A 19801-nucleotide genomic window follows, 5' to 3' on the forward strand; every position below is an offset into this window, starting at 1 on the left:
GACTATGCATGTATGATGAACCCGGTGAATGATGTTATCAATTTACTGGTGTGTCGAATACCATAATGTCAGCATAATACAACTAGGGCAACAATGATGTTGATGATATTGATGTAGTACTATTTCTCGAAAATATTTCCAATCACGAGAACTAGTCTGTTTCTTTATAGAAGGCGTCCCACACTTTTCCGTGATTGCATGATTGGATTTGGAGCTTAAAACAATCCTTAACCTAGAAATTAGACATTTTTATCAAAGTCTATGGCTTGGCTATAGATCGCCTTAAACTTCGTTTTTCTTTAGTAAATTTGAGTTGACGACGCAATATTCTACCATTGTCAATTTAATCAACGTTTTACAAAAAAAACTGCTGTTATTCTAGATTCAGCCATGTTTACGCAAGTGTATTTATTTTTTATTCAGCATATTCAGCATAAAGAGCAAACCAAAGCGTTCATTTTCCGCGTTCAATTGGCTTACGAATCATGTATAATTTTTAGATCCTACACCAGTGCGGAAACTGCAATTTTATTAACCACATATAATGCAGCATACGTGTGAGGGAACGAAGCCAGCCGGATGGAGCATTATTTTCCATCGCCAGTCTGTAGAAGGCAAGCGGTATTCAAGCAAACCTCACGTTTTGTGCCAACCCAAACGAACCGAACACCAAAGAATGCATATATACGACTCATCGCTTCTCAATCCGCACGACGACGATTGGTTCCCGCCCACCCACAGAGGGATGATGATGATGTTAATGCGCAAAATGGCGATCGAAGAGAGGATGATGGTGATGTCCCACCGTCATCATTCGATGCCGCCATCGGAGGCGATGATGATAGTTGTTATGACGGTAAACAGAGCTGTTCGATTGTCCGATGGACAAATTTGCATCGGCACCGAATGGTACTCAGGCGCATCCGTCTGGTGGGTGCATCCGCCTGGTGACTTCAAAAGTGCATCGGGCGGGCGGGTGCATTCTGCTCACCCCGCGTTTCCCGTTGAACCAGCTTCGATAGCTGGCTCGGAGATCTGGCCATCGATGGTGGCACTAAAAGGCGCTTCCCAATCGAGCGCTCTCGTTTTCCATCGCCCGTGAATGGTAACTGCACATGCCGAGGAAGAGCGCCGAGGCAGCTCTACTGTTGACATTTGTTTATGATGTGCTTGGATTTTATTGTTGTTTGTTTACGATTGGTTGAATTCGTGCTGATTTGTTTGCCGGTGCTTCGGTACAGATCAAACTCGGGGTGAGCCGTCAAACAAGGGCAGTGCATCAGAAGTGCATATGCATCTGGACGTATGTGTATGCCTCCCGCCAAGGAACTGGTTTTTTAAAGGATTCTCAGATAGAAAAATCCCAACAATACGGCAATTTCCCGGAGGTTGTACGTGCGTTCACGACTTTGAGAATTTTATCACATCGTTTCAGAGGAAATGGGAAACGTGTTCCAAAATCTGATTATCTAGTGTATGAGCAACCGACAAAAAGAAGTCTATTGTGGCGTATGCCATAACGGTTGTTTAAAACAAAGCAAAGGCGCACAATTAATGTAATAAAATATTTCATTTGATTTCATATCAATAATGTACAACTGACAGACAAAGCGGTTATCATGAAAAAGATAATGCATGTAGATAATGATTTAATGAAATTGACTAACGTACCTCTGTGTCGGTTGGTTTGTTTGTCAAACATCAGCATCGCATCCTCAATCTGAAAGCAAAAGGAAAAAATATTCAATGAGTACCAAATTCACAAAGACTTCATATGCTTGCCAGCCTGTCAGCTTAATCACACCGTAGAGTTCCGATGGCTCCACCAGGAACACTAAAACACCTACACCAATGAAGGGCCAAGTCAAATGGTGGAAAATTCGTTGGATGGAGAATTGAGCTTCTCGCCCCGGTCAGTAACTGACCGCTGGTGAGCAGTAAAACGTGGCTAGAAAGGTCCGCATTCGGGTTCCTCGAACGATGGCTCGTTTGTTATTCTCACTGGCGTTAATAACGGACGCCAAATGTGCCACTAAAGCACGTCCAGAAGGTGCACCTCGGGGCTGACGCCATGAAACGCGTTGCACTTCACAGCTTTACGCTGCAAAGCTGCCGCTGCTGCTGCGTTGTGTGATAGTTCTGACATATTCTCCACTTCTTTATGACGACGAGTTGGATTATGAACATGGGGTTTGTGTAAGAAGTGTACGTGAGCAAATGGCAGTCATGGCACACACTTACACAAAAAATGGTGGTTCTTGTCAAGGACAGACCGCTTCGTGGGTGCGCAGTAGTTTGGACAGACGGATGGGATCAATTCCAACCTTAAGCCCAGACTATTCAGCAGCTGAACTTGAATTTTATTGCGAACTTACTGATCTGGAGCATATTTTCGCGATACTGGCACCAAAGCACCACCATCGTAAGGCACGCCATACACGTAAACCTATTTGTTCGCTTGTGTTTATAGCTAGATGTGGCCAAAAGTACGTCTCTTTTACGGTTATTTCACACTCTGCTGGCCTTCACTATGTTACGTAGAAACAGAAAGAAAGAGAGATAGCGAAAGATAAACAGGAAGAAGCTGTGAAAAGCAAATGACGTGTCTTTTACAAGAGTTGCTTTATACATGTAATAATCTCGAACGAACAAAATAAGTCTTGGAGTTATAGCGGATAAGTAGGTGCATCTACGTTCGAACCTGGGCCACGGGAATCGAACGCGGTTTGCTTGTGATATAAAAAGGACGGAAAAATCTTCTCCTAAAAATACTTCAGACGCATTGCAACAGCATCGCAGGCATCATATGATTTGTTTCCTCTCCAGAGAGGTAAAAAAGTAATCCACCTTCTTACTCTCGGGGTCGAAGCGAGCGTGCCGACATGCGAGGCTCACTTTGGGAAATGAGGGAGAAAATCAATATCTTTCCACGCTACTGCACTTCTGGCCATTATTTATTTCGTTTCGGTAAATTCTCTTGCACAAGCCCTTTTGACCCCACCCAGTTTGGTTGCGTATTTTTGAGCCTCTTTCCATCTTTCTTGTTGCTGTTGCTGCTGCTGCTGGTGATAGTCGAACACTTTCGCCCTGCCAAACTTGCGTTTGCTAACAACAGCACCGGGGGTCTCGGGATCGGTTTATTTTCTGCTCTTCAGATAAGTTGGTCAGGCGTAACATAAGGGCAGCCACCGTTCGAAACTCTGGCACACAGTTCAGGTTCGAAGATGGTCCCGCCCTCCGCGCGCAATTCAAAAGAAACCCCTGCCCTACGCAGCTACGTGGACGAAAGAAGCTGCAACGGAATGGAAACACTCCTGACGGGAATGGTGCCGGCACCAGTTGGAACAGAAAGGCTTACGCTCACCGAACCAGAAAGGCGAACGTTCAAAAGTTTGCTTTTCGCTCGTAAAGCATTTTCCTAAAGTGATTTCATAAATAATAAAAGTTTTCTAATTATGCGAAAAAGACGATCATCAAAAAACATCTTTAAACACATTGTGGGCAGCCGGGCGGTCCACCCCCTATCTGAGGGACCTTTTGTCGATCAGCCATCCGCCGCTTCCGAGTCCGCAGGTCTTTCGGATGGAGAAAGGTCCCCGACCCGGGCGGCGTGGTGCAAAAAGCCTGGTCCGTTCCGTTGATGGGTTCGATCGATGGTGATGCGAACGCGAACAAGCCGCTGCTCTGTAGCTCGCGTCCCATCGAGGCTTTTTGCGTTTGACAGGCACTTGGGTCGAAGCCGAGGAAGGCAAACTTTCGTCCTTGACGCCTGCGAACCGGTGCGGAAAGTGTGTCTCTCTTACCCACCCTGGTTCAGTTCATCAGGACGGCGCATCATGGCGCATCGTAAAGCCGCACCACCGGTTGTGGTTAAGCGGAACAGGAAATCAGCCTGTCAGCCGAGAATCGCGCAACCTCGAGAGCATCGGAGCCACTGGTTGGGTGGCGGTTCGAAACCGGTAAGTGCGAAGCCGGCAGGAAGGAAAGCCTCCGTGTGCCAGCGATTGGTGCTTCATTTACTTAACGGGGGCAGCGGCTTTGGAAACTTGTAAAGAACCGGGCGAAAGCATCTCAGAAATGAGTTCTTAAGCCGTCACTTAGTTGCCGGGACCCGGCGGAACTGACGCGTTCGTGCGGCATTATTGTTAGCAACTTTGTTACGGCCACCGCTGTTTGACGGCGCGATAGATTATCTCTTCGTTTAACAGCCAGCTGGGCGATGCTTGCTACCGAGAGTGCAGAGTTGCGAAGGAGCGGGTCGAACAGGAGCACGAATCGGTGAGTGGAGCGTGATTGGAGCCTAGAATTTATGGCGCCGTTAGTTGCAATAAACAAGCACATTTAAATGCCCATTCCAGGACCAGTAGAATATACACAAATTTCCGTCTTCTGCGAGGGAAAACCAATCTCAAATTTTGTCCTGGTTGAATTTCGCTTTTGACGTTTTGCAGATGAACACAACCAAAATTGTATCCTTCTAGACAGCCGGCATCGGCGGTGTCAAATGTGTGTTGGCTCTGGTTTATCTCGCGCATGAACGCACATAGCCTCGAGCAGGCACGCACGTACGCCTCGACGATCATAATCGGCCTCGTAGAACTGCCCATATTCGGAAACTTTTACGACCTTGACTGGCCCACCAATAGTGGTTATTTTGCCAGGATACTGTTTCGGGAAACTTTGGCCATGCTTAACACACAAGGCGGCCAAAGAATACGGAAAAACAAAATCATATCCCCCAGCCGCGAGGACGGGCCAGAAGATGATACGAGCGCGTAAAATCTCGCGTGGCCTTTTATGTTTAATTATCACCGCCCTGAGCAGGCACCAGGAGTCGGAGAATGCGATTAAACCGGTCTCCCGAAGCGGAGGCCCACCCCGGTGCACGATATTTTTAATGCCTATCGCATCTCTAGCCGCGTTCTGGAAAATCTCACCCCCAGGCAGCTGGCAAGCATCAGCAACACGTGCTGCGGCCTGTGATGCCCAAGAGACATGTTTCTTGTGCGCCACAAAAATGGAACATCCGTGCCGGAATGGGAAAAGTTCCAACCCGTTGGATGGGCCGGTATTGATACGACTAAAGGCGCATGTCAAATTTTGATAACGTTGCTAATTGTGCCGTGCCATTTCCGGGGGCGAGCAGTCATACCACGCATGATACATAGATCGGGCGGGCGCAATGATGAACAGAAACGGGGAAAAAAGAGCCCACCATCTAATACAATCGAAAAGACACACGGCCACTGGCTACCGCACCACACATATCCATCGACAGCACGCATTGGAAAAGGCAAAAGAAGAACGAAACGTTGCCAAGCGGCCAAAAGAGCTGCCTTCAAGTCCTGTACAAAAACTCGCAACCGGTCGGAGCGATCCTGCGAGGCGAACATGCGCCATTTGCTGCACCACTCGTTCTGGTAATTATCGGACTATTATCTTCTACTGACCCATAAATTTGGTTTTATATTTTTCCAAACCCGTATCTTCTCCGATCCTGCTCCTCGTTCGGGCTCCCGGTGCCTTCCATGTTGGCCCTTTTCCCCTTTAGCTCGAACGCAGCGGTCCTGCTGCATGGTTCCTTTTTTTTTGCTCGTTCTTCCCCATCTGGCCCCAAAGAGGGTATTTGCATCAGTTGGGCTTCTCGCTGGAAGCCCGGAAAGGACGGCGTAGAAGAACGGATTCCGGGTAGGTTCCGGTTTCCGTTTCCGGACAGCACCATTCCACCATCATTGACCTAGCCCGGCCGTAATGACGAAGAGGTAGTAGTTGTGAGGCATTTAGGTCCGATTTTCGGCCCTCACGAGAAGCCAGCGAGAAGTAAGGGGAGTATCTACGGTTCTAATCCCACCGAAGGGAATGACTTTAAGCAAGGTGTGCTCTCCCTCTAACGCACATACATAGATACAATTACACAAGTTTACTCGCTGTTTGCCAAGTCGGGAAATAAAACCCGTGGCGTGTGTGGTTGGAAAGAAAACTGGAAATGGAACCCCTTGTATTAGCACACTTTTATCTGCACTCTGGTGCGACGTGGCTTCCCGCAGGCAAGTTTTAATGGATTTTATTTAACCTTTAAATCCATCCACACCGTACGCGCCCCGTACGCTTTGTTAAAATGATATCATTTGACGCGAATCACATGCAGCGCCTTGTTGGGGATGCACTGATTACACAACGTGTGTTTTTTGTTCTTCTTCTTCGCATTTTACCCCCGTTGTGATGGTGCTTTTTTTTTCCTGCCCACAACTGGACGGAAAAGTATCATGGAATCGTAACAACGAGCCGGTCAGGGAGAGAGATTGTAGGGATTTTAAAAAGGAAACTCACCGCTAGCAAGCTCGCACCCAGTCCGAAGCCCAAATGAATGGTACGAACCGCTCGTTATCCGGCCGGTCGGTCGCTCGGGTGCACGCTTTCCGGCGACCAGACAGGACACCAGCCGGTTCTCTGGTATCTGTTTTCCGAGTGCCCACCCATCCCGGTGCTCTCGGGCGTACCGCACGCGCTCTACGGCAGGCCCGGTGTCTTCCCTCAATAACAAACTAATCACATGCCGGTATCCACCCTTGGAACCCACCCTTCTCTACGTGGAGGGTTGGAAGCAGGATTGCATGCGCCCCCGATCCGAGCGCTGCGTAAAAAAGCCATTCGCATTTTCCCTGCGCCTTGCGCGGGAGCTCCGAACGGAAGCATTGCTGGGTTCTACCGGCAAAAAATCTCTAGCTCGCAGTAACGAGGGTGGGGTTAAAAAAAAACCTCTGGCTTCCGAGCCACCATTGCAGCCTCCCGGAAAATCGGTAAGCTGTGCAAGGGATTCACGCTCTTTAAAAAATCGCTCGTACATTTGAATGCGGCGAGAGGTGGAGACTCTCTTTGCCTTTTTTCCGTTATGCTACCCCAACTCGAGGTCTCGGATTGCGCCCCGGGATGATCATTCATGCAATACTTATCATTTTCCCCGGATGCACGATCTTTGCTCTTCCTCTACCGGTTGGCGAGGAAGCGTGTGAGTGGATGGGTGTGTATCTCGGGAAAACGATAGCGCTTGGGGTGTGCATTTCCCACTTCAGCGGCTCGGTGCGGCGGCTCTGGACGCTGTGGGTGCCTTGCGTACGCGCGTGCTGAACCCTCGGCGAACCGGGGATTTTCCTACCCAATTTCCCGAGTGCAACGCTGCAACACTCGTTGCGAGGCAACTTGGCTGGGAGAAGTGCTGGAGAAAATATGATACGAAAATGACTCGGTAGAGCTCGTTTCGGCGAGTTGTGGCCTCCGGTGTGGCTCAATGTACTACGCCAGCTTTCCTCCTGCACATTAAGGGCGGCCATAGGAGAGAAAGAGAAAGAATTAAAGAGTGGAAGGCAGAAAGAGAGAAGGTGAAAAAATACCACCTTCCTCTCCACGGGCAGTTAGTGGCGAAAATCCAGCCTCTGTCGGTCTGCCGGTGTATTTGCCCTTCGTGCCGTCACTCGGGAGACTGCTGACGATATTTTAATCCATTTTACCATCGATTCCGGGATGCGCGTCTCCCCAACTCCCATCGGTGGATTTTCCATTATTTTCCGCCTGAAGCCGCGGGCCAAAAAGTTCCAGCTGGAGCACATACCGAGACGACGACCACCACACAGGGCACCGTGGCTTGGTGTGCAAATACTTGCAGATGATAGCTAGGATCATCGATTTACTGCCCTCGATACCGCGTTCTCGCTCCCACGGGTCGAGCCCTAGTGCGAGCTTGGGTGGGCGCCGTACCCATTAAAATACCCCTGGAGGCATATTTATAAGCCGGTTTTATAACACACCAACCAGCGCCTCCACCGTTCGGTCGCATGAAGGTGCATCCGGCGAGCTATCACGGGACAGAAAAAAGCTCCCCACGTTGCATCGGCATGCCGTTGATAGCAAGGGAATCGTGTACAGGTGTACGGGCCTTTTTTCTGTTCGCAAAATTGAGCCCTTTACCGATATGGGACGATCCAATGCGCGACCGGTTGCCGTTTGTCTTCCCACAGCCTTACATCGGTCCACGGGAAGGCGTGGAGACGAACGAGCAAGTGGCCCCGAATCCCGGATGCCTGCCCGGCATCATCGAGCTGCTGTATGGAAATTCACAAATTTTCCTGTTCGATCATAATTTGCCGATAAGCGGAAAATTAACCCAACGTTCACTTGCTCCCTTTGCGCGGTAGAAAAGCTTGTCTCGCTCGAGGCCGCTGTGAAAGTGAGCGAGAGCGAAATTGTAATTTGTCGAAACAGAGCCGCCGTACACGGAAAGGGTACCGGCGTGGGAGACGACGACTCTAATGCCGAGTGCGAGTGCGAGGATAATCGCCACCCGCGAACGGAAACGGGTTAAGCTTGCACCGTACGGGGATCTCGCTCGAGGCTGCGACCTTCATTAACTGCCGAGTGAGCCCTTAATATTATAATCTTGCGCGTCCCGGATGAGACCGTGTGAGTGAGCCGCCACGAGGATACACGCCGGACGAGAGGATGGTAAAGGCAAATGATGAGCAATTTGGAAGTAGTTTTCACGCTTTCCACGAGCCCGGCAACCGGAAACACATTTGCGGTGGTGGAAGATTAAAACAGTGATAGTTGAACCGGTTTAGCGAAGAGATAGTTGTAGCGTGGGATGGTTTACAACGCGTTCATGTGCGTACAGCTCTGGTTCGGTGTCAATGTGAGGGAACTCAAATTAATTTAAGCCGCGCAAACGATTTACTTCCAAATGAACCAACTACATCTCTTCAGCCGCGTTGTCATATTTCACGGTTTTCACCGTATCGATAAGGATCGTTCCCCTTACCGGGGTTTAATGAGCAGCGTTTCCACAGGCCACCGAGTTGACAAGTTATTATTCTAGCCTAATTGAATCATTTTCGGTTTGTGACATTCTTATTATCCCTGAGTTCAAATTCATCATTAATGCTGCCAGCCGCGGGAAGCTGCTCGGAATGAAATTAAGTATGGACTGCGAATGAAAAATGATGTACCATCCCCAAAGAAAACGGCAGAAGGGTTTAATGGTCGACAAAAGATGGCAAATTCCCGTACCCCAGTGGGTTCGGTTTGTGAGGTTTAATCATTCGCTAATCTGAGCTAGATCCAAGCGCGCGTGTTTCGCCGATCGCAAAAGGCGCGACCAGGGATACGGTATGCGGCGCTGTGTCGCTTTAGCTGATAACAAATGGTTTCAGTAATTCGAGCTCTTAATTACTTGGTGCCCAAAATTATCTTCCAAAAATGCACCTTCTTTTTCTGGTCTTGTCAGCAAATTGTAGCTTGTTGCGAGGGTTGTGGGCCGTAGGATAAATCATCTCATTAAACCACCACGAACCGAGTGGATGAGCTCGCTTTTCGTCTCTGGTCGCTGGAAAGGGGTGACATTTTTGTGTCGAGATTTGCCATCGAATGGTTTTACGAAAATTTGCAAGGGCATGGCGAAAGCACAGCGTGACACCATCCCGGGAGGCGCCGTCGGATAATCGGAGCATTAAAAATCAAGAGCGAGAAAAATAAGAGGCCACACACCCGGGTCGGTGGTGATAACAATCAAATGCAACAAGTTTTCGAGGCCATAAATTTATTCACCACCATCATTTCTGGAGCAAGGCTTTTCCAGGCCTAACGAAACTATTGGCGCAGACTGCGTGTCCTACGAAATCCTGGTGGTGTCGACCACTAGGTCTTCTCTCTCACTTTCTCTAGCAGAATCAACCGATCGCCATCATCATATAACATTCTGTGCGGGCTCATTTGGAATTCGAAAGTCATTAAACGGATGCTGTAATGAAAAATAAATCTCCCTCCACCGAAGGGGGCGCTCAAGCAGCAACCGACACAACAGCGGACGGGTTAGATTTATATCTTCCCGGGCGTTGGCAGGCTGTTGCTGTTGCCGCAATGCCGTGGACGAGCCATCGAAACGGGACGGTTTTGTGGAAATGAAATAAATGGTCGCCAAGAACCCATGACGACGGGCTGGAATTAGAGGTTTTTATTGGGGCTGCTTATTAGAATAACAATAAACTGACGTTGAGAAAACGAGAAAGAAACCGGGAGCGAGAAAGAAAAATGATGAGAGAGATATCATGAAGAGCAAAAATAAAACTATCTTTTTCGGAATAATGCTACTAGATAAACTTCCATCATTCATACAGTCGCATAAGATAACCCAATATCCAGAAAAGGGTTTGAAACGATTAAAAGCAACAAAAACACGAACTTCTGTGATAATTCGCTCTTTTGATACAGTACGCTATACTCATGTACAACGTATGTTTCAACGTAACACTTGCGTTGAAAGAAATTGAAACGAACTATTTTTTACTGGCAATCAGCTCATTGAAACGCATTTCTCGTATTCTCGAGCGCAAACACAAGCGCACAAGAAAGTGAACAAGACGCTGACGCAAGCTATAAATAGTAGGAAATCAGTCCCGTTTGCAGAAATCGGTCGTCAAACTTGATTTCACGTTTTACGGGTACGAAACGTGTTGTGATTTTAACAAAATAAACCGAAACACCAAACCGTCGCAGATTCCACGCCGTGTCTGTCGGCAGGAGTAAAAAAACTAAAGTTAAACCGGCCTTCCACCGCCCAGCCACGAGTTGAGGCTTAATAAAACGTCCTTTCGTTAAGCGGCCAGCCAGTCACCTACCTACACACCCACAGTGCGATGGAAATCTTTGGCTCGACGACGGTGACGGTTACAAGGGACGAGTTACGGTTGTTTGTTCGTAGGAACGCCGCGAGGAGCCGGCTGTTTCGCGAGTCGGTTTGTAGTAGTTGTTATGCGAACGAAATCTGTTTTAATCAGCGGAATTTAAATAGTCAATTTAAACTTTCCCATTTACTTGCCGTCGGCTAATACCTTTGCTTGTCCGCTGCAGCGCTCGCCGCTCGGCGTGAGTCACGTTTCCGGGCACGGCAATTTTGAGCGAGCTAAAACACTGCTGCGTTCACCGTTCGCGTGTATGTTAAATGTTGGCGGTGTTGTTTTTTTTTATTTCCTCTACCATACTTGGGTGCGCGTTTCTCACTTCTTTTCGTTGGTACATAAAATGCTGATTCCGAGCCCGGCGGGGTTTTCCTCACTGCTTCGACAACACTTTTCCCATTTCGTCGAATCGAAAAACGATAAACCGGAAAAATACACAAAAGACACATCCGCGGGCTTTGCGATACCCCGAAACGAATAGAAGAAGATCGGTACGGAATGAAAAATAAGCTGAATGTGCGCAACGCTTGGCGGATGAAGCGAAACGAGGAAATGCCGGAATAAAAACAGAACGGATAAAAAACGCGAAACACGGCATCGAAACCCAGTGAAATGGAAATTAAAAACTTATACAATTTAGATGAGAAGTTGTTGTTTTATGGAAACCTGATTGCGAGTTTCCCGAGCCAAGTGAGAACGCATGCTCGAAGTGGCTGCTCGGCAGCACCTGTGCCCGATAACCTACAAACGGTGGTAAAAGGGAAGATGAACATCAGAACCAACATGATTGTCTTGAACTGATGATCCGAAAGGAACCGTTCCATTCGAAGCTACTTTCAAGCGAATCCTTCCACATGTTGAAAGTGAAATGTTTCAACATTTCTAGTAAGAAACATCGATCAAGCGAGAGTCAAATATGTACAAAGCTTTATGACAACAGGTATTCCCGTGAATCGACATGACTTTTACAAAGCTTGTGTACCGTGTCATTCAAATAAAACGGCAACAGCTGCGTCATGTCAACGTAAGAGAAAAAACGAAAAAAGAGAAAGAGAGAGATAAATAGCGAGAGATAGAGAGAGAAACAGCGGATATTCTCAGAAACTTTCACCCCAGTCTGCGCCATTAAAATTGCATTCGTTGTGCACATCGACCCATTTATTCTTTTCTCGCCCTGGAAAGCAATTCCCGTGGCGTGCTCGCATTAGCTCCGCCAATTAGATGCGAATGAAATCTATCCATCCGTCTTCGACAGCCATCGGCAGCCTGGGTTGACACCGCAATTCTTCCACGGAAAAAGGATAGTTTAAGCGAAAAACTTATCACGTCGACGCAAAAAGGCAAACGAAAGATAAATAAGCCAAGAAGAAATAAAAGAAGACACCACATTTTACTTTCTCTTTTTTGCAGCTCGCTTTCCACTTTGTAGTCACACTTCAGTTGATATCTTCTTTTCTCCCGTCTAAGGTAAAAGCAGAAGACTTTTTTCAATATTTGAAAATACTGCTAATGCTGTTGGCGCGACTAGCAGCTAGATAGTTGGTTCCTTGCAACGAAGAGCACATTCCAGGCTTAAATGGAGCTAGAACCAACAGAAAATGAAACGAACTAACTGTGCCATCGGTTGCATCAGAGCCATCGACAGGATACACCGAAAAGAAGAAAAATCAACAAAGAACACCAGCAGACAAGCAAGCGCTGTTGCAGCTTTAATCATTTTTCTTACTCTTCGATTCACTTCTCATGGGATGCATTATGCCATCAATCACTTCCTATTTTGCCCTTCGAAAGGGTACTTCGGTCGGCCGTTTGAGAGTGTACAGTTTGCATACGAGCGAATAATTTATCATTTGTAATTTCCCTCCTCAAAACGCTTTCTGTCAGTCACGGTTGCTGAACGGCTTGATCCTCAACTACCGCTGATTGCTTTGAAATGTACCCGAAAAAAGCAACGCAAGTTTCCTTGGAAAGCTATACATGCCTTCACGTTAAAAAAGCTAAAAACGCAGTAAGAAATAACTCACAAGGACACCTCATTTTCGTGACACTGTGTCGCGCTGTCCCTCACCGATAAAGAACATTGGCAACAAAGACACATCCCTCGCCCGGCTTAAAACCTGCAGCAGAGCACCACGATCCGTACGGCATGCAATATATCGACGTCATATTTTAAGGATAGTAATTTATTTCATTTTGTCGTTTTCACACCTTCCGCCCGTTTGACACGAAAGAAGGTCGTTTATGAGCGGGTTTTGAGAAATATGGTAACAGTTTAAGATAGCTGAAAACCACTTGCACGGTATTTTCTGTGCCACCCCCGTATCGTTTTGCCGGCCATGAAATCTTACTTCGCTGCAGATGACAGCGTTACGTAGAAAAAAGAAGCAAGAGCAAAAAAGCTCCGACATTCGTTTCGAAGCGAAAGGCACACGGGTCTCAGTATTGAGAGTTATGGTGTCGCTTCCGAAGTGCAAAGATGCCGCCATCTCAGGCACCTCCTTTCTCAGGTTCGCCAGATACGCGCGCACGTTCGCGTTGGCTCGAGTAAATAAATTTTCGCCGAATTGCCACAAGATTTTCCGGGAGGGCGAATGTGCGGGCGATGAATTAACGGGCGCTTTTTCCCCCTTTAGCTCAGTTCAGAAAAAATATAACACACACACCCATACTCGGTGACACGCCACTTGCCGACAGGTCCTGTCGCGTTTAGGAGTTTTCTCCGCTGCACAATGCTTCGATGCATCGTACACCTTCATCTCTGCTCGATGGGATTGGAATGATTGAAGCAAGAAGGAGACCGACGTACCATGGCGTGGTGGGAGTGAAATGTTCCTCGTTCTTAAGGAAGTTGCCGGCTCTAGCGTGCGCGAGGGCTCAGTTTATTATGGGGAAAATTTATAACGCTTCCACCAAGCGCGCGAGCCAGAGCCGCAGGGCTGGCAGCTCGCGAGAAATGGCATTCAATTGTATGAGCCTCACTTCGCAGGTATCGCTGAAGCTGGCATTCATGGCACTGCTCGATGGAACAGAGGGTTTTAAGCAGGAGTGCAAAAAAGTTTTATTTCCCACTCCAACGAGCTCCGGCCTCCTTGAGGGTGAAGCATTTAGATCACTTCCTCCGTTCCCGAAAGTCGTAAGCGAAGAGATGCACGTGAGTGTGAATAATTCTCGCCTGCAGAAGAACCGCGTACCGGGCGTCGGTGTGGCCATAACTTAGCACAGCTCCGCAAAAGGTTATCGCAGGTGCAAATTTGGAGCAATTCATCCTCGAAGTCGGGGGGCGTAACCCCTGGGAGCGGTATCGTTGGCGGGGGAGTTGGTGAAAAGTGAGCGCACCTAGTGGAGAAAGGAGAAGCCCGGACCACTGTTAAGGAGCCGCCGTACGACGATCTTAATTGTATGCAATTTTTCATCGCCCGCGCCCGGCTGGTGCGCGTGAAGGAGGCCTCGCGAGTAGGCCGAGTGGATTTTATTCCCCAGTCTGGGACCGGGCAGGCGCACTTTTTCAAACGTTGCGATCCATTTTTCTGATTCCCCACCAAACTGTTGTATCACCGTGCTGTGGACGGCTCTCAGTTTGAAGATGGTAATTTTTCAGCGCGTCTGCAAGCAGTTGCTACAGCCTACGCCTTACTCTACCCCGAGGGGGATACCTGATGCGTGATGATAAAAGCGCTACAACGGGTGTTATTTTTCAATCCACGAGAACTGGCGAAAGAGGAGACCCGGAAAACAGCACGCATCCATGAGCAGTGGATTTAACATCGTTTGAAAATCAATTTCCTTCAGTTCACTTGGGGTTGTGGTTGGGTTTTATTTGTCGAAGTCTGCCAGGTATTTTACATTGAAACAATTTCACGTTTCCTTATTTATTAGCGCAAGTGGTATTTTTAGAACAGGCGTTTTTCAAACAATACCAGCAAAGTGTCTTCTTCTTTACTGGCCCGCTCACTGACATGGCCTACTTTGCTATGCTTAGCCAATACTTTCATGACTTTTTTTTAATTACTTGTAGTTCGATATTCAGTCTTGCGTCCGTAGGGCTCAGACAAGATTCGATCCCGATACTATCGTGTGTTTGTGCCGCTTCAGCTATCGAGTTCCCCGTACCGGCAAAGTAACTATCACATTCAGAAGACATTCAGGAACGATTGTACCAATCAATGCTAATAAAGCTAACACAAAGTCACTTTTGCTTGAGACTGAATTGAGTTGAAGCTCAATTCATTTGCTGATTGTCCTGGAATAATGGTGATTCTTCGTTTGAGCAGACTAGCTAGCAGCAGTGTCTCAAAGGCATTGCTTAACCGACGAAAAAGGAAAACCAACGCTACACACACCAATGAGCTTGCGGTTACTGGTATAAACGTTGATAAATGGAAAACTCCTCACCGGAAAAAGAGGATTGCAGCGCCAAACCCACCATCCAGGCTGTGGCGCACGTGCAGACTACTTGGAAAAAGAGCTTACGCCAGTTGAAAACCCTAAAGACATCCCATGTGTGTTTGTCTTCTTAAATTATGATCTCAACCTTCAATCGCAGACATTGGAAACGTAAAGAATCAGAATTGAAATCACCGCATGGAATGCTTCTGGAGTAGCGCAGGTGTAGAACAAGACTCTGTTGTGGTTTAGCTCAACTCTGCTGGGAATGTAAGCTCTCGCGCACACACAAACTCATGCAAAAGAATCCGAGTTGCGATGGAAAATTCGTCCTCTTGATGGTCATCCAAGCAGCAGAAGCTTTACCGCAATGCAATGTGAGCGAGAAAACTCCGGGTGTCTCTATGCGCCGGTGTACGAGACACCCTTGTCCACAGGTTTGCCTGCGACCATTTCCGCACTCAATTCCCAATTCCTTTTTGCAACCCTCAAGTGTGATGCTGCCCCGGGAGAATGCTCCAGGCGAATGTCATAATAAAATGAAACAAATTTGAATATTTAATTAAATCCCTTTCAGCCATTTGAAGCCGCCGCATGCCAACTGCCGAAAGAAGGAAAACACACACACACACACACACACACACACACACACACACACTCTATCATGGCTGAGGGTTCGGGAGGGCAGCAAAAACCACTCCTCTCTCCGTGCCCAAACCGATGGCAGCGGCTGCATTCGGGTGCATCCGTTTTGCAACCAGATTACTGGCAGACCGGTGACACGAGCTACCGAACTGGTGGACGAGAATTGGACAGACGTCCAAATGAAGAAAAAAAACCAAAGCAAAACGCTCCCATCCCAGGCAGGTCCTGAGTGCAGCATTTTGTGGTTATTCAAACGAGCTCCTAGCACCGGTGCTATCGAATGACCAGCCATTCTCGTACCCATCAAACGGACCGGTGGTTTGCCACACACATGCATGTACACATACACACACGCCTGGTGCGATGACAGGCAATCAATCATTTTCTGTCTCCGATGTGAACCAGCCACCAGATGGAGGGTGACGCAAAGAGACGGTTGTAAACGACACTACCGGCGACATCCGTGCATATAGCCATCTTGCGAACGCATCCACGACCGCTCGAGGCCCGTGCGTAAGTGTGGTGATAAATGGCTGACCATTGCACGGTGCATGGAACCGGTGCTGCGATCGGCAAACGCAAAATGCCGTAAGACGAGATGAAATGTGAAACCGCACGGCAACTAGTAACTACATTTTGATGTGGTTTCAATCAATGGCCTCTTTCAGCTGCCCCAGGCCCTAGACCTCGAATGTCCTGGTCTGGTGGGATTAGTCACCGATGAGAACATGCGTATCCTTGCTGACTGGCTGCTACTGCAGCGGCTCTGGACTTTAGCGAAGGTGAAGTGCTGTGCCCGGCGGGAAATGGGCTCATTTACATTCGAGTCAAAGTGTACGGTGAGAGCAGGGAGCGTTGAATTAAATTTCATTTCTTAAATGATCTATAAATAATTTCCCTTTAAGCGAGAGCGAGACATTCGATACCACCGGAAGCCACATACAAGAGTTTTCGGGCCACAATCATAGCGGATAGGTAATTAATATTCTCTACTATGGGTTCCAAGGCCGCAAAAGCCAACACATTCGTCCAATTTGTGGCTGTCGACAAAATCACGCCGACAAATCTGAACAGCAAAACCAAGAGCAGGCCCCTGTCTGCCGGAATCCTGGAAAAAATCACACATTCAATCTCATCCCGGACGCGTCTTGCTGATCGCCTTTGCCTTGTTGCACATACGGAGCCACAAGGTGGAGAAGGATGAACAACAGCACACACAACAAAAAAATCAACCTCCGAATAAAAGAAACACATCAACCAACTGGCGGGCGGGCTGGAGCTCACTACGCGCACGCTGGCTCGGCTATAAAAATATCGTTAGGATATCCTTACGTTCGCATTATTTTCCCAGCGATGCCTCGTGCACGCTGGCGAGCGAATGGAATCGAAAATTGAGAATGAAAAACAATTTTCATCCCCTCGAGCCACCGCGCAATGCCACGTGCCCGGGCGACGGCTGTAAAAGTGGGCGAAACCAGCGCCCTAGAGGCGGCGGCAAGTGCGGACACATTCGCTGGCACTCCGTTCGGTTTTCCGGGCGCGCCCGCGAGCATCGAAATCGTTTTACGATCCCGCGCGACATTGACGTAACAATTCCGGCGCAATGAATTCCCGGTGACTTCCCCATCGCCGCCGGTTGACGGTGGTTTTTGTCGTATTATTTTGCCGCTGACTACGATTCAATTTGGTGGAAATCTTGGAACCCATCCTTCCGGTTCCATCCCTTTAGCGGTTGGGCGGATTCTCCCGGTTCCTTCCCTCGGCCGGGAGGAGTAAAATAAATTTTGAATAGCTTCAGCGTGAGCAGGCGCTGGCGAAGAAAAAAATAAGAAAACCTCAACAACACTCAACCAGAACAATGAGATGTTGTTGTTGTTCTCGAGGTGGGGGCTTTTTCGTGCGTACGAGGACTCTGATTTCGCAAAACTGGTTGTTTTTTTTGCCCACTCGCTTTAAGAGACACGGGGACGGACGAGCCCACGAGTGTTGACTGCGGCGTCCGGGGAGGGCACCGAATTTACTACAAACGGGAATCGTTTCATCATTCCGCGTTTGCTGGAAGCAATTTCATGCCTCCGAGAAGCTCTCGCCGTCATCGAAACAATTTCAATGTGCTTTTGATGCCGGGTAACCGGTTGGTGCGATCGTGCCAATTCACTTTTCGAAGGATTTCCACGCCCGTGCCCGATGGGATACCAATTGGAGCGCGTTACTGCCACGGGTCGGAAATATGGTGGGTAAAATTGTTTTGTTTCTATCAGAGAAGTTTGCTGGGGCTTAGCGCTATGGTGCTTGCATTAGAATTTTGGCGTATTTTACGACCAAAAAAAGCACGACAATAGCTTCAATGTTACGACACGCGTTCCCACTCTGGAGACCACATTTGTGCTCGGTCGAATAAAAGCTCGAGTGGAAAAAGACAAAACACCGACACAGACACGAACGATAGCGCCACGTAATGGGCAAATAGAAGAGAGAACACCCTGACAATAAGTGATTTTTTGTCACCCGGCGTCCTTCAGGAGGTGAGTGCGCGTAAAAGAATTCTTTCTCGTTTCTCGGTTGTGTTACCACACGACGGAGGTTCAATCGATTTTCACTTGTTTGATGATGCTCTTGCCCCGGGGCAACGTCAGCTCGCCAATCAAGAACCGATAAATTTCGTGTCCAAGCCAAGAGAATCTCGAGCTGTGTCTCGGTACCGGTTTTTGGACCAGATATGCGTGCGAATTTTGTCTCTTTTTTATGTATGTAGGGGTATATGTGTTCGTGTTCTTGCGTAGCCTATTCCCATGAGAGACAGGGCGGATGTTGTTGAAGCAAGAAGAAAATGGGCAGCGAAAACAACACCCCCAACCGCGGCGAAGATACGCGTAAGTGAAAACGCGCTCGTCCTCTACCGTTTCGGTCCGGCTCACGGTAGGACGCATCGATGCCCGTTTTCCGAAAGTCTGGGTGTCAGTTGGACGGACAGGGCGGATGCGATACGGTTGACCTGCGCGACCCAACCTGCCAACGGACCACCTCCGGCAGGACAGGCCAAAAGGCAGCACCACGGGAGGAAACCCCCGGGCATCCGGTTACAGATCGGATTGCAATCGGTGGCTCCGATATCGGAGTCAAAAATGGTGACAGAGAATGGCGGCGGCGCCAAGGACGAGGTCATTCAGATGGGCCTCCAAGGTGGGAGGCCCATCTGTATTCGCACTCTTTTCTTCGTCAGTAGTCTCTCTCCGTCGTGAGCGCTTTTCCGGCTCCCGTTGACGTCGGTTCCAGTCGGTCTGATTATCGGATTGAAATCGGAGCGCGTCCGGAACCAGCTCTGCATGGAGTGCGGTACGGTGCCAGTCGGTAGCAACGACAAGCTACCCGGCCAAGCGAGTGACAGCGAAGGGAAATGAATTTTCCGGCAACCCGTCAAGAGGATCCGGTTGTTTCGAGTGACAGTCGTTGTGTCGCGTTTTTAGTGTTGCCGTTGCTGCTGCTACGGGAAACCGATCCAAGCCCGAGAAGGCGTGAAAAAAGGGAGGCCAAACGAGAGGCCGCGTTCAGCCTCCATGGCACGTCAAGGTGCTGTCAATGGTGTGACAGCACAAGAAAACGGTTGCGTTGTTTAATCTTCTATCATAACATTATCGCGCGTTCAAGGTTTTGTTTTTGCAACCCCAAAACTATCCCCGACACGGAACAAGGGATTCGTCTTGACAGATCTGCCAATTTGCTACTATTGCACACTCTCAAACTTTTCACATTTTCTTCTAAGGCAATCGACCATGAATGAGACCTTCAAGAAGGACATTACACGTACCTAGGAGAGAAGGAAAAAGAAAAAAATGAAACCATCGAATTACAAAATAGACAATCGATAAGCATAAGTTTACTTTGGGTTTGGATGGAAATTGTAATGGTCGTCAAGTCATTTAAATCGCCTGAAAATATCCTCTCAATCCAATTCGCTTACCAATAAGACGTCTATCCCCCACATCGCTATGCTTAAATCATCTGAATCAAAGACTTCAGAGAGCGCCGTGCTTCATCAACGCAAG

General features: G+C 48.3%; 1 protein-coding gene across 1 annotated transcript in view; it reads right to left on the reverse strand.

The window, feature by feature from the left end:
* Nucleotides 1-19801, reverse strand: part of LOC128723677 (RNA-binding protein Musashi homolog Rbp6) — a 247011-nt gene that overhangs the window by 67039 nt on the left and 160171 nt on the right. The window contains exon 3 of the mRNA XM_053817439.1: nt 1672-1720. Within this exon, the coding sequence (XP_053673414.1) occupies nt 1672-1720 (49 nt within the window). The remainder of the gene's footprint in view (nt 1-1671; nt 1721-19801) is intronic.

The sequence above is a fragment of the Anopheles nili genome, chromosome 3 (genome assembly GCF_943737925.1).
Source record: "Anopheles nili chromosome 3, idAnoNiliSN_F5_01, whole genome shotgun sequence".
Classification (NCBI taxonomy): domain Eukaryota; kingdom Metazoa; phylum Arthropoda; class Insecta; order Diptera; family Culicidae; genus Anopheles; species Anopheles nili.